This window comes from Pan paniscus, chromosome 18, assembly GCF_029289425.2.
Source record: "Pan paniscus chromosome 18, NHGRI_mPanPan1-v2.0_pri, whole genome shotgun sequence".
In the NCBI taxonomy this organism is placed as follows: Eukaryota; Metazoa; Chordata; class Mammalia; order Primates; family Hominidae; genus Pan; species Pan paniscus.
This window is the reverse complement of record NC_073267.2, coordinates 83,620,885-83,636,032: the sequence shown is the minus strand read 5'-3', so window position 1 is coordinate 83,636,032 and position 15,148 is coordinate 83,620,885. Positions and strand designations below refer to the sequence as shown.

The 15,148-nt window shown below is 42.2% G+C and overlaps 1 protein-coding gene and 2 non-coding genes across 4 annotated transcripts in view; all 3 read left to right on the top strand.

Moving 5' to 3' along the window:
* Window positions 1–15,148, top strand: part of SF3B3 (splicing factor 3b subunit 3) — a 48,659-nt gene that overhangs the window by 3,757 nt on the left and 29,754 nt on the right. Inside the window, exons 3-9 of one of the 2 annotated variants that reach the window (XM_003829475.5) lie at window positions 1,490–1,816; window positions 3,354–3,526; window positions 5,095–5,236; window positions 7,927–8,039; window positions 10,917–11,054; window positions 11,686–11,789; window positions 14,284–14,449. In XM_003829475.5, the coding sequence (XP_003829523.3) occupies window positions 1,490–1,816; window positions 3,354–3,526; window positions 5,095–5,236; window positions 7,927–8,039; window positions 10,917–11,054; window positions 11,686–11,789; window positions 14,284–14,449 (1,163 nt within the window). Of the gene's footprint in view, window positions 1–1,489; window positions 1,817–3,353; window positions 3,527–5,094; window positions 5,237–7,926; window positions 8,040–10,916; window positions 11,055–11,685; window positions 11,790–14,283; window positions 14,454–15,148 lie in introns of both variants that reach the window. The other variant, XM_055099279.1, reaches the window with a different exon arrangement.
* Window positions 2,126–2,205, top strand: LOC112437470 (small nucleolar RNA SNORD111). Its single transcript, XR_003026074.1, has one exon. It is a non-coding gene; the product is annotated as a small nucleolar RNA SNORD111 (small nucleolar RNA).
* Window positions 10,599–10,692, top strand: LOC112437469 (small nucleolar RNA SNORD111). The gene has a single exon (XR_003026073.1). It is a non-coding gene; the product is annotated as a small nucleolar RNA SNORD111 (small nucleolar RNA).

Genomic DNA, 15,148 nt, shown 5'->3' with positions numbered 1-15,148 from the left:
ACTTTTTCTTGCCATTTGCAGATTTAACATTTTTGAGTCAATCCAAGTAATGCAGGAGGTTCATGATTGTGTAGAGTAAGACATAATTTTGTTGAGGTTTAACTCTGAATGCTTAATGTGGTACTGAATACTTAATGTGGTACTGAGAGGCAGCCTAACTGACCACACAGCATTCATATTTCATGTTGTTATTTTCTCTGATCCTCATTATGGCTCTTCCTGCGGGTTTGAGGCTTCATTTGGGTAATTTAGTTATTCTTTGCTGCATTTGATTAAGGAAATATGTATATGGGAATTTGGAGATTTGTGACTGACTTCACTATGTAATGCAATGAATCTCAGCTGGAGTTTGGATAGAATTTTTGAAAGCACGTTTTTGTTTTTTGTTTGTTTTGTTTTTGTTTTTGTTTTTTCCTTGAAACAGAGTCCTGCTCTGTCACCCAGGCTGGAGTTCAGTGGTGTGATCTTGGCTCACTGCAACCTCCGCCTCCTGGGTTCAAGCGATTCTCCTGCCTCAGCCTCCTGAGTAGCTGGGATTACATGCGTGCACCACCATGCCCGGCTAATTTTTCATATTTTTAGTAGAGATGAGGTTTCACCATATTGGCCAGGCTGATCTCGAATTCCTGACCTCGTGATCCACCCACCTTAGCCTCCCAAAGTGCTGGGATTACAGGCATGAGCTACTGTGCCCTGCAGAAAGCACATTTTTAATACTAATTTTATCTTTCAAATTCCTTTTCCAATTCAGTCTTCCTTTTTATCTAAAATGATGGAGAAGTTTTCTTTTTTTTTTTTTTTTTGAGACGTAGTCTTGCTGTGTTGCCCAGGCTGGAGTACAGTAGTGCGACCTCGGCTCACTGCAAACTCCGTCTCCCAGGTTCAAGCGATTCTCCTGTGTCAGCCTCTGGAGTAGCTGGGATTATAGGCACGTGCCACCACACCTGGCTAATTTTTGTATTTTTAGTAGAGATGGGATCCCACCATGTTGGCCAGGCTGGTTTCAAACTCCTGACCTCAAGTGATCTCCCTGCCTCAGCCTCCCAAAGTGCTGGGATTACAGGTGCACTGTGCCTGGCCTTTTTTTTTTTTTTTAGAGACGAGATCTTGCTGCGTTTCCCAGGATGGAGTGCAATGGCAGGATTATAACCCACTACATTCTCTGAACTCCTGGGTTCAAACTGTCCTTGCACTGTAGCCTCCCACGTAGCTGGGACTAGAGGCACATGCCACCACACCTGACTAATTTTTTGAGTCGGAGTTTTGCTCTGTTGCCCAGGCCGGAGTGCAGTGGCATAATCTTGGCTCACAGCAACCTCTACCTCCTGGGTTCAAGCGATTCTCCTGCCTTAGCCTCCCGAGTAGCTGGGATTACAGGCATGTGCCACCACGCCTGGCTAATTTTTGTATTTTTAGTAGAGACGGGGTTTCACCATGGTGGCCAGGCTGGGTTCTGGTTGTTTATGATCTTTATTTTTTGGTGATCTAGGAACCAAACAACAAGAAATTGTTGTTTCCCGTGGGAAGATCTTGGAGCTGCTTCGCCCAGACCCCAACACTGGCAAAGTACATACCCTACTCACTGTGGAAGTATTCGGTGTTATCCGGTCACTCATGGCCTTTAGGCTGACAGGTGGCACCAAAGACTACATTGTAGTTGGCAGTGACTCTGGTCGAATTGTTATTTTGGAATACCAACCATCTAAGAATATGTTTGAGAAGATTCACCAAGAAACCTTTGGCAAGAGTGGATGCCGTCGCATCGTTCCTGGCCAGTTCTTAGCTGTGGATCCCAAAGGGCGAGCCGTTATGATTAGTAAGTGATTTACTCTACTTGCTGTATATGCCTAGTTTAGGATAACAATGCTGTGCTCTTGGTGGTGTGCCAGTGCCAGTTAATTACTTATGTGGGTTTGGCATCATGTTTGCATTTACTCTAGGTTTAAAGTTGCATTTCCTTTTTAAAAGAGTTGCATTTTCTTTTAAAACAATGGGAAAAATCTTAACACACCTTTCTACTTCCCATCTAGTTGGAAATGGGTGTTTTTCAATTTCTTTTTCTTTGGCAAAAAGACTACAATGAAATGATCTTATGTTATTAGACAGTGAATATCGTTGCTTTCATCAGCCTGAAGTGATGATTCACATTCATGTCTCTTCTCTGATAAATTCTTGAAGAAAATTTTTGTGTGTCTGATCAGGCCTCTAGAGGGCAGTCATAAATCGTTACATCTATTTCAGAGAATAAGGCTAATGATAATTTTATGAATTACTGTTTTTCAGTATCCTTAAATGTAGGACTCATTAAAAAATTTTGACTAGTTAGTGGGATATTTAAGACCCGTATTAGGAAGAAGGGGGCCACAATGATGCCATTGTCTTTAAAAAAAATTTATTTATTTATTTTTAAGAGATGGGGGTCTCAGCCGGGCACGGTGGCTATTTATCTTTAAAAGAGATGGGGGTCTCAGCCAGGTGCGGTGGCTCACACCTGTAATCCCAGCACTTTGGGAGGCCAAGGTGGGAGGATCACGTGAGGTCAGGAGTTTGAGACCAGCCTGGCCAACATGGTGAAACCCAGTCTCTACCAAAAATACAAAAAATTAGCTGGGTGTGGTGGTGGGTGCCTGTAATCCCAGCTACTTGGGAGGCTGAGGCAGGAGAATCGCTTGAACCCGGGAGGCAAAGGTTGCAGTGAGCCGAGATAGCGCTACTGCACTCCAGCCTGGATGACAGAGTGAGACTGCATCTCAAAAATAAATAAATAAATAAATAAATAAATAAGAGAGAGATGGGGATCTCACAATGCTGCCCAGGATGGTCTTGAATTCCTGGGCTCAAGCAATCCTTCCTTCTGTCTTGGCCTCCCAAAGTGCTGGGATTACAGACTTGAGCCACTGTGCCCAGCTCCACTATTGTCTATTCTTTTTTTTTTTTTTTTAAATGAGGCAGAGTTTCGCACTTGTTGCCCAGGCTGGAGTGCGGTGGTGCGATCTCAGCTCATTGCAACCTTTGCGTCTCAGGTTCAAGCAATTCTCCTGCCGCAGCCTCCCAAGTAGCTGGGATTAGAGGCATGCACCACCACACCTAGCTAATTTTTTGTATTTAGTAGAGACAAGGTTTTACCGTGTTAGTCAGGCTGGTCTTGAACTCCTGACCTCAGGTGATCCACCCACCTCAGCCTCCCAAAGTGCTATTCTGATGATAGAAAACAGAATCCTGAGTTTTTATACTTGTAGAGTTACTGCTGTTAATAATGATTAAAAGAAAAGCATGATGTGACTCTAGCTGTTCTATAAGTCTCTCTTCTCATTATCTGGGAATCTTGTATGTTTTATCTCCTTCAACTACAGGTGCCATTGAGAAACAGAAATTGGTGTATATTTTGAACAGAGATGCTGCAGCCCGACTTACCATTTCATCTCCCCTGGAAGCCCACAAAGCAAACACTTTAGTGTATCATGTAGTTGGAGTAGATGTCGGATTTGAAAATCCAATGTTTGCTTGTCTGGAAATGGATTATGAGGTAATGGGGACCCTGTCTCTTTGCGTTTCTTTCAGTCACCTCAGTGTTTTTTTTTTAAGATTGTTTTCCGGCCGGGCGTGGTGGCTCACGCCTGTAATCCCAGCACTTTGGGAGGCAAGGCTGGCGGATCACGAGGTCAGGAGATCGAGACCATTCTGGCTAACACAGTGAAACCCCGTCTCTACTAAAAATACAAAAAGAAAATAGCCGGGCATCGTGGCGGGCGCCTGTGGTCCAGCTACTCGGGAAGCTGAGGCAGGAGAATGGCGTGAACCCGGGAGGTGGAGCTTGCAGTGAGCCGAGATCTCGCCACTGCACTCCAGCCTGGGCGACAGAGTGAGACTCCATCTCAAAAAAAAAGAAAAGATCGTTTTCTTCCTTGTGCATACCTTTTTTTCTTTTTTTGAGACAGTCTTGCTCTGTTGCCCAGGCTGGGGTGCAGTGGCACAATCTCAGCTCACTGCAACCTCTGCCTCAGCCTCCTGAGTAGCTGGGACTACAGGTGCTGCCACAACGCCCAGCTAATTTTTGTATTTTTAGTAGAGATGGGGTTTCACTATGTTGGCCAGGCTGGTCTTCTGACCCCAGGTGATTGGCCCACCTCAGCCTTCCAGAGTGCTGGGATTATAGGCCTGAGCCACCTCACCCAGGCCCAGCCCCTTATGCATATCTTAATTCTGTCCTGCTAGCAGATCTTCATATTCCAAATGCCTTACTGAAATTCTTTGGAATGCTTCAGAGGTTAACCAACTATTTAATAGTCTTTCTCTGATTTAAGTAATCTCCCTATGGAAACGAGATATTTATTGGGAAAAGCTTCATGAAAAACGTGAAGTTATGTTTAAGGTATTTTTTCACAGAGCATACTATTGTTTTCCTTTAATGGAAGGCAGTATCCTCTAGTAGAGAGCTCCCTGGATCCAGAATTTGGAGATTGCAGTTCTCGTTCTAGCTCTGCCATTATCTTATAGCATAAACTTTGTCAAACTATTTGGCGTCAGCCAGGTGTGGTGGCATGTGCCTGTAGTCCTAGCTGCTTGGGAGCCTGAGGCCCAGGAATTCTAGGCTGCAGTGAGATAAGATTGTACCACTGCAGTCGTGTACAGTGGCTCACGCCTGTAATCCAAGTTTGGGAGGCCGAGGCGGGCGGATCACCTGAGGTCAGGAGTTTGAGACCAGCCTGACCAACATGGAGAAACCCCATCTCTACTAAAAATACAAAATTAGCCAGGCGTGGTGGCACATGCTTGTAATCCCAGCAACTCGGGAGGCTGAGGCAGGAGAATCACTTGAACCTGGGAGGTGGAGGTTGTGGTGAGCTGAGATCGTGCCATTGCACTCCAGCCTGGGCAATGAGCAAAACTCCGTCTCAAAAAAAAAAAAGATCATACCTCTGTGCACTGCAGCCTGGGTGACATAGTGAGAACCTGTCTCTCCAAAAAAAAAAAAAAAAAAAAGAAGACATTTGTGGACTTCTGTTTCCTCATTTGTAAATTGGAGTCCTGATGTCCTTTCCAGATCTTCGATTTTATGCTGATGATTAGTTTTTATGCCACTGTTCTCTGTAGGAAGCAGACAATGATCCAACAGGGGAAGCAGCAGCTAATACCCAGCAGACACTTACTTTCTATGAGCTAGACCTTGGTTTAAATCACGTGGTCCGAAAATACAGTGAACCTTTGGAGGAACACGGCAACTTCCTTATTACAGGTACTTTTCTTTCAGAGCTGCTTTGTACCCTTTTACTTGGTTCATTTTATGCCCAAACCTAATAGGTTTTACTTAAAGGGTTTGGGAATTAATCCATTTGTTGTGAACCTGAATACCTTGTTTATCTTTTGGACAGGTTAGAAGTTCATGTGGTGGAGTGATTTTAAAAAGTGTTGGGGATAAAGACTGCCTAGCTCCTTAATAACTCATATTCTACTGAGGGCAGGGAAGAGAAGTTGAAGGGAGCAGTCAGCTTGGAATATTGATTACTGTTAGTTGCTGTGACAGTTTGGCTGTAGTCAGTCTTTGCCTCTCATTCAAACCTAACTCTTTGAAAAGCCAAACAAAATGGACAGACCCCACAAGATGGAACTTGTGAATTTGAAAACTTAAACAAAATAGAAATATTTTTGAAGACGATTACCAGATTGATCCAAAAATAAATTAAGAACTTCAATAGACCAGCGTTAGAGAAATTGAAGCAGTAGTCCAAAGTCACTCTCCCAAAAGATTGAGGTCCAGGATTTTCAGGAAAGCTTTTATCTTCTTGTTGAGGGACATGTATGTATTCTGTTTTAAAACAAGTTTCTCGGCTGGGCATGGTGGCTCACGCCTATAACCCTAGCACTTTAGGAGGCTGAGGCAGGAGCATCACTTGATCTCAGGAGTTTGAGACCATCCTGGGAAACAAGGTGAGATCTTGTCTCAATGAAAAAGTAAATATTAAAAAAAAAAAGTAAAACAGATTTCTCTAGAGTAGAAAAAGAGTAAATGCTACTGTGCCACTCTCTGAGTCTAGTATGACTACAGTATCAAAACTAGGGATGGACAGTAACAAAAAAAATTTGCAGGCTAGTTCATACGGTTGTAGATAGGAAAAGCTAACATTCCAGCAAATCAGTTTCAGTGTTTTAAATGCACATGGCTAAGTAACGTTTTTGGAGGAGCTAAAAAATGGAAAATATTTTCATGGTTGGAAATCAGTTCACCATTGGAAAATACACGTTGCTAATTGATTATATTAAAAGACTAAAGGAGTACAGCTACATTTGTGGTCATCTGCATTTCAGCAGGCTTGGGGAAAACTGATCTAGTTCTATTTTGAATCATTTGCACTTCAACTGATGTCTAAAATAAGATGCTGTTTGGGGAAGATACTGGAGAATAAAAATAAAGGACAGCACTTACCTTTGTTAATACGTTAAGCAGATGAATTTTTGATCACACATCTCATTACTTGTAACATATTACCATACCTTTCATTTACAAGGGCTTTTTCATTATTTCAACACATTTTTATTGAGCCTTTGCAGTCAGTATGTGCTAAGTCAGTCTGCTGGATCTTGGGACTTCAGTGGTGAAAAATTAGACGTGGTGCTGCCTTTGTGCAAGATTGAGTCTGGTGGTGAATACAGATAAATAACCAAAACAATTACCAGAAACTGTGCCAAATGCCATGACAGTACAGAGAAGAGGTTCCCTAAACAGGGAAAGGAAACGAATGTGTTACAGAAAGCTTGCTGGAGTCTCTAAGCTGAGATCTGAGGGCTAGTTAGAAGTTAGCTGGGTGCAGTTGGAGTGGGAGAGGAAGTTTCAGTTGTAGGCAAAGGGAACAGCATTTACAAAAGCCTAAATACAAGAAATAACATGGTCCATTCAAATAATTAAAAGCTCATTATGATTTAATTATTAAGGGACTGGGGTAGGAGTAGGGGTGGGGTGAAAGCTACTGAAGGATTCTAAGTAGGGAAATAATCTGATAGGTTGACAACCTTAGAAAGATTAATTGCTTACATTTTGGCTAATGAAATGGAGGATATTAAGACTGTAAGGGGGGAGACTGATGAGGACATTAAGAGATACTGGTAGCTGCTAAGGAGGTAGAATCAATAGGGCTTTGGGAGGAGAGAATTGAAGGATTATACTCAGGTGTCTGGTTTGGTCTGTTGATGGTAGTATTCTCTAAGGTGGAGAATCTAGGAGGTGGAGCAGGGTTGGGAAGGAACTTGAGTTTGTTTATGAACATGCTGTTACTTTATTTTATTTTTATTTTATTTATTTACGTTTTTGAGACAGAATCTCGCACTGTTGCCCAGGCTAGAGCACAGTGGCACGATCTTGGCTCACTACAACCTCCACCTCCTGGGTTTAAGCAGTTCTCCTGCCTCAGCCTCCCGAGTAGCTGGGATTACAGGCGCCCACCACCATGCCTGGCTAATTTTTGTAGTTTTAGTAGAGACGGGATTTCACCGTGTTGGCCAGGCTGGTCTCGAACTCCTGACCTCAGGTGATCTGCCTTTGGTCTCCCAAAGTGCTGGGATTACAGGCATGAGCCACCATGCCCGGCCTGAACACACTGTATTTTTAAAATACCGGTGGAAGGTCCATGTCCAGTAGGTGATTTGATGTATTATAGGTCTGAAGATGGGGTCTGAAGATGAGAACTGCATTTGGGCTTGGAGGTAAACATTTGGATATGTTATCCAGGCTGAGACCAAACCTTCCATGTAAACACAAACTATGCTTCATCCTTATCTACCATGAACATAAGGGAGGAGAAACACATGAAATGTTTCTTAGCATCAGGCACATTACCATCATCAAGTTGTGCTGAAAGAGAGGAGGAGTTGAAAGCTGAAGAAATTCATGTCTGAGTCAAAGTCACTGCTAAGTTTTATTTTCTTTCACAGTTCCAGGAGGGTCAGATGGTCCAAGTGGAGTACTGATCTGCTCTGAAAACTATATTACTTACAAGAACTTTGGTGACCAGCCAGATATCCGCTGTCCAATTCCCAGGAGGCGGGTAAGATCTTTGATATAAGAAGAGAGAGATTTGTGTTTAATTTTTGTGATTACAGTGTAGTCTCTTAGTTTGTTACCAATTTAGTTTTTCTGTAAATTAAAAAAAAAAATTCAGTGACCCTGGGGCAGGGACGTAAATGTTGTTTTTAATAAAGCTGGTGAAATATTTTAGTAAAAGCCAAACAAATTCTCTTAGAAAGGGAATTAAAACTAATCTAATTTCTATTTCAGAGGAACCTGTGGACAATTATTAATTTGAAATTCCTGAATGTTTCTAGTTTGGAGAAACCAGGCATATTTGTTAGAGATAGGTTGCCTTTTATTCTATTTGGTTTGTTTTTTTTTTTCCAACATTTTTATTTTGAAAATTCCAACATACAGAAAGTTTAAAAACAATGAACAATGAACTCCCACGTGCCTGTCATTTAGATTAATCCGTTATTAATATTTTGCTACATTTGTTTTTTCTTTCTCATGATATATCCATATACTTTCTAGGCTAAGCAATTTGAAAAGAAGTTACAGGCATTATGATGCCTCACTCCAGTAATCTTCTAAGATAATGGCTCCCGCGAACAAGGACATTTTCCTACATTACCAGATTGCCAATATCATACCCAAGAAATTGTAACATTTTGTGTAGTATAGTTACCTTATGTATAGTTCATATTCATATTTCTCTCATTATCCCAAAAAGTTCCTTTGTAATTGGCCTTTAGTCTCCCTTAGTTTAGGATATTTCCCTCTCGCCTTTTTTTCTTTTTTTTTGAGATGGAGTCTCGCCCTGTTGCCCATGCTGGAGTGCAGTGTTGTGATCTTGGCTCACTGAAACCTCTGCCCCCTGGGTTCAAGTGATTTTCCCACCTCAGCCTCCCATGTAGCCAGGATTACAGGCATGCACTGCCACACCTGGCTAAATTTTTTTTGTATTTTTATTTTTTGTATTTTATTTATTTATTTATTTGAGACGGAGTCTCGCTCTGTCACCCAGGTTAGAGTGTAGTGGTGCGATCTGGGCTCACTGCAAGCTCCACCTCCCGGGTTCACGCCATTCTCCTGCCTCAGCCTCTTGGGTAGCTGGGACTACAGGCGCCCACCACCACGCCTGGCTAATTTTTTTTTTTTTGTATTTTTAGTAGAGATTGGGTTTCACCGTGATCTCAATTTCCTGACCTCGTGATCTGCCCGCCTCGGCCTCCCAAAGTGCTGGGATTACAGGCGTGAGCCACCGCACCCGGCCTTTTTTTTTTTGTATTTTTAATAGAGACGGGGTTTGCCATGTTGGCCATTCTCGTCCCAAACTCCTGACCTCAAGTCATCTGCCTGCCTTGGCCTCTCAAGGTGCTGGGATTACAGGCATGAAGTGCCCTGCCAGTCTGGGCTAATTTTCTTTCTTTTTTTTTTTTTTTAAGATGGTGTTTTGCTCTGTTGTCCAGGCTGGAGTGCAGTGGTGCAATCTTGGCTCACTGCATCCTTGACCTCCCAGTCTCAAGTGATCCTTCCATCTCAGCCTCCCAAGTAGCTGGGACTACAGGCACCTGCTACCATGCCCAGCTAATTTTTATATTTTTAGTAGAGATGGGGTCTCACCATATTGGCCAGGCTGGTATCGAACTCGTGACCTTGTGATCTGCCTGCCTCAGCCTCCCAAAGTGTTGGGATTACAGGCGTGAGCCACTGTGCCTGGCCAGCTAATTCTCTTATAGTCTGTCCCATAGTTTGTTTCCTCATGATTATATTGAGTTTAATATTTCTGATATAATTACTACATAGGGAGTGATGTATAGGTGATACATATTCTCCACTATGTCACACATTGTGTGTACATAATGTTGGTTTATCTGATTGAGACATTAAATTGGTAACTTTGTTAAGGTGGTGCCTGCCCATTGTCTTCATTGTAATGGTATTGTTTCTTTTTTGGTAACTGATAATGGAATTTGATGGTGATCTTTGAGACTAGTGAATATCCCTCTTCCCCGGCGTCTTTTCACCTTGTGGTTTTGGTGTGGATTCTTTGAATCATTTACTGCCATCTCTCCCCTCAATCCCCTGGATTATTTATTTGCTGTTAAATATTTATCTGTTCTGGGGTTGAACTTTAGGATTTAATTTAATGTAATATGTAGTATGTAAGATTCCAGCAATTTTAGAAAACCTTAGAAGAAATTTGGCAAGTTAAATTCTTCTTGTTAAGGGATAGGAAGTCACTAAGTTGATTAGACATTGAGCACCTAACTGTGCCAGGCACTGTATTTGGCTTTGCAATAACAAAGTCTAAAACTTCTTACAGAGTAGAGCTTACTCGGTGGGAGAAATAGAAACTGTTGGAAACGTTAAAAAACGCAAGCCAGGTGCAGTGGTGTGCCTCTGATCCCCAGCTACTTGAGAGGCTGAGGCGGGAGGATCCCTTGAGCCCAGGAGTTAGAGACTAGTCTGGGCAACATAGTGAGACCTTGTCTTTAAAAGAAAAAAAATTCAAAGTCATATCTAAGGAGGTGCCTTTTAGGAATCAGGCATTTGATGTAGAACAGGGAAGTTTGGATGGAGCAGTGTTTCACAGCCTGAAATGATGACTCTTTAAAAAATTTCATGTCTCTTCTCTGACATTTTTCTCTGGAGACAGTTTTTGCCTTATGAATCTGATCAGGCTGTAGAGTGGAATTGGGACTCTTTTGGTTACCCAGATTTTATTAGATATTTATATTAGAATTTTGAGCTGTGGGGTTCCAGTGCTCTGGCTGGCAGGACACTGTGGATCAAAGCTTGTGCCTTTAGGCCTTTAATGTCATTTGTAATCCCTATTGGTAAAGTGCTGAATTCCAGAACTAAGAAGTACCCATTTCTAAGATGTCGATTGTGTTTTTGACTTTGCTAGAATGACCTGGATGACCCTGAAAGAGGAATGATTTTTGTCTGCTCTGCAACCCATAAAACCAAATCGATGTTCTTCTTTTTGGCTCAAACTGAGCAGGGAGATATCTTTAAGATCACTTTGGAGACAGATGAAGATATGGTAAGTAGACCATGGATGGACCAGTATAGCCACTCTATGAGATGAGATAGGCAAGACAGGTAATACTTTACAAGTTAAAAAAATGAGAACTTAGAAAGTAGTTGCCCTTGGAACCAGTATATGAGTATAGATTTTCTCTCTGGTTATCAGATTTTTGGTCTAGTAATCTTACATACAATATAAGAGCGGTAATGCCACTTGTAGTGATTATTTTTAGGTGATAATAATTGGTGTGAAGAAGATAAAGGTCTCTGTTTCTGCTGAAAACTGGTAATAAACATGATCTGTTACTTGTTTTATCCTATGGACGAGCTCTGTGAATTGTTGGGCAATTTCTTAGATAGCTGTTTGGATCAGGAATTGGCAAACATTTTTTTGTAAAGGCCACATAGTAAATACTTGCAGCTTTTGTGAGCTACGTAGTCTCCGTCTCAATTACTCAACTCTGCCATTATAGTACAAGACAGCCACAGCCAGTAATGATTGGCATGACTGGCCCATGAGCCGGAGTTTGTTGACCCCTGGTCAGATATGAAATACAGTATTTTATTTGCTACTCAGCCTGTGCTGTCTTATAATACGGGGCTCACTTCACTTTGTTTGTACACCAGAATGTTTGTTTTCTCACCAGGTTACTGAGATCCGGCTCAAGTATTTTGATACTGTACCCGTTGCTGCTGCCATGTGTGTGCTTAAAACAGGGTTCCTTTTTGTAGCATCAGAATTTGGAAACCAGTGAGTAATCCTTCTGTTACCCTAGTTCACCCTGGTTGGGATAAAAGTTGGCAGCAGAAGCTGGGTGCAGTGGCTCACGCCCATAATCCTAGCACTTTGGGAGGCTGAGGTGGGTGAATCACCTGAGGTAAGGAGTTGGAGACCAGCCTGGCCAACATGGTGAAACCCCATCTCTACCTAAAATACAAAAATTAGCTGGACATGGTGGCGGGCACCTGTAATCCCAGCTACCGGGGAGGCTGAGGCAGGAGAATCACCTGAATCTGGGAGGTGGAGATTGCAGTGAGCTGAGATCACGCCACTGCACTCCAGCCTGGGTAACAAGAGCGAAACTCTCTCTCAAAAAAAAATAGTTGGCAGTAGGAGGGTGCGGCTTTGAGGCTTAGGGAGCTTTTCACAAGAATGTGTTAGTTCTTTCAAAAGAAGTTTGTTCTATCCCTGTAGATTCTTTCTTTTTCTTACCTTCCTTTATTTTAGTGGCTTCAGGCAGTACCTCTGTAGGTATCTCCAGAACTATCTTTAGATTTGATGTCTCTTCTGAGCTTTTTGCTGAATATTTCATCAAATAAATTTTTTTTTTTTTTTTGAAGTGGAGTTTTGCCCTTGTTGCCCAGACTGGAGTGCAATGGTGTGATCTCGGCTCACCGCAACCTCTGCCTCCCAGGTTCAAGCAATTCTCCTGCCTCAGCCTCCTGAGTTGCTGGGATTGCAGGCATGCGTCACCATACCCAGCTCATTTTGTCCTTTTAGTAGAGACAGGGTTTCTCCATGTTGGTCAGGCTGGTCTCGAACTTCCGACCTCAGGTGATCGCCTGCCTCGACCTCCCAAAGTGGTTGGATTACAGGCGTGAGCCACTGCGCCCAGCAGTACTTAAGTATTTCAGTAAGTATTTATTTGATGAAATGGCCAGGCACGGTGGCTCACGCCTGTAATCCAAGCACTTTGGGAGGTTGAGGCGGGCGGATCACCTGAGGTTGGGAGGTTGAGGCGGGCGGATCACCTGAGGTCGGGAGTTCGAGACCAGCCTGACCAACATGGAGAAACCCTGTCTCTACTAAAAGTACTAAATGAGCTGGTCTCAAACCAGCTGGCCAAGCTGGTCTCAAACTCCTGACCTCAAGTGATCCATCCACCTTGGCCTTCCCGAAGTGTTGGGACTACAGGCGTGTGCCACCGTGCCCAGCCGAGCCTTCTTAGCTTTTTGGGGTTTTTTTGGTTGTTTGTTTGTTTAAGACAGAGTCTTACTCTGTTTCCCAGGATGCTGGAGTGCAGGGGTGCAATCTCGGCTCACTGCATCCTCGACCTCCCAGGCTCAAGGTGATCCTTCCATCTCAGCCTCCCAAGTAGCTGGGACTATTAGCAAGGTGCATGCCTGGCTAATATTTGTATTTCTTGTAAAGTCTCAAACTTCTGGGCTTAAGCAATCCAAGCAATCCACCTGCCTCAGTCTCCCAATGTGCTGGGATTACAGGCTTGAGCCATAGCGCCTGGCTGATATTTGTCCCTTTGTGTCTAGCTCATTTTACTTGGCATAATATTTAGAAGATTCATGTTTAAAAAAAAAAAAAGAAAAAGATTCATGTTTTGGTAGCCTATATCAGAACTTCGTTCCTTTTTATGGCGGAATAACTCATTGTATGTACATACTGCATTTTGTTTATCCATTCTGCTGATGTACACTTGGATTGTTTCTACCTTTCACTATTGGGAACAATGCTGTGGTAGATGTTGCTGTGCTAATACCTATTTGATTCCCCATTTTAAATTTTTTTGGGTATATATGTAGGAGTGGAATTACTGGGTCATGGTAATTCTGTGTTTAACTTTTCGAGAAACCACCAAACTTTCTCGTAGCAGCCACACCATTTTACATTCCCAACAGCAGTATATGAGGGTTCCAGTTTCTCCACATCCTTGCCAACTTGTTTTCCACGTTTGTGATTATAGCCATCCTGCTAAGTATGCAGTGGTGGTATGAAGTGGTAGCTCATTGTGGTTTGCCTTTCCCCAGTGATGAGTGATGTTGAGCATCTTTTTGTGTTTATTGGCCATTTGTGTATCTTTGGAGAAATGTCTATTCAAATCCCATTGCCCATTTTTTAAGAGTTGTCTTTTTATTTTTGAGTTCTCTATGTGTTCTGGGTACTAGACCCTTGTCAGAAATATGAATTGCAAATATTTTCTCTCATTTTGTGGGTTGTCATCTTACTTTCTTCCTTTGATGCAAAAAAGTTTTAAATTTTGATAAAGTCCAGTTTATCTATATTTTCTTTGTTGCTTGTGCTATAAATAAAATACTCACTGCACTTCCCAGATCTTTTCCCTGAATTGTTTTGAAACAAATCCTAGCTGTCGTACTTAGTGATAACACCTAAAAATAATAACAATAGTATCTTAATATAATCAAATAGCTTGTGCTTTATGTTGATGCCAGACATTATCGTCAGGCAGAGAACTCGTTACCGAAAGTTTCTCTTCTCTGCTTCTTCCCAGTTACTTATATCAAATTGCACATCTTGGAGATGATGATGAAGAACCTGAGTTTTCATCAGCCATGCCTCTGGAAGAAGGAGACACATTCTTTTTTCAGCCAAGACCACTTAAAAACCTTGTGCTGGTTGATGAGTTGGACAGCCTCTCTCCCATTCTGTTTTGCCAGGTTGGTGGGCCTTTCCAGCCCCTTCCACAATAGATCTAAAGTTAAACTGAGGTCTAGTCTAAGAAATAGCTTTATTAGTATTTCCATGAACTCGCCAGTGTGTAAAGCAGTTAGTGGTAGAAGTTTGAGCATAAAAAACCATTAATAAGTCCTCGGGCTTTTTTTCCCATAATGACAAAACTCACGTTTAATTTAAAAATGCAGATCATATTCCTGTACAGCTTGCAGGGGAGGAAAAAAATCAGACCATACAAGAAGTGAGAAGTAAAAGTCCTCCCCATAATCTTCTCACCTGTCTGCTCCATTGAGCCATATTGCTTGTATTAACACCTTCTTGTGACTGCTTCTAAGTGTTTTCTCTGCATTTACAATCATGTATATGTTTATGTGTTCTATCTTTTTAAAATAAGTGGATTCATATACTCCACAGTATTCTGTGGTTGACCTCTTGTCATGTAACAGTCTACAGATAGCTGTATTTATTTAATTTTACCACAGTTCCTCTTTAAAATAGTTCTGAGACATTGGGATCAGTTGGTAACAGGTAGTTTTGAATCACATTCTCAAGGAGGAACCTGAAGTGGCTCAGAATGGAGTTTGTGTCTCTCATTGCTGGTGCTCAGTTGTGACAGCCAGGAATTTGATCATGTTGCTGCATCCTCAATTGCCAGGGTTTGAGTGACCATTAGGGACCACCTG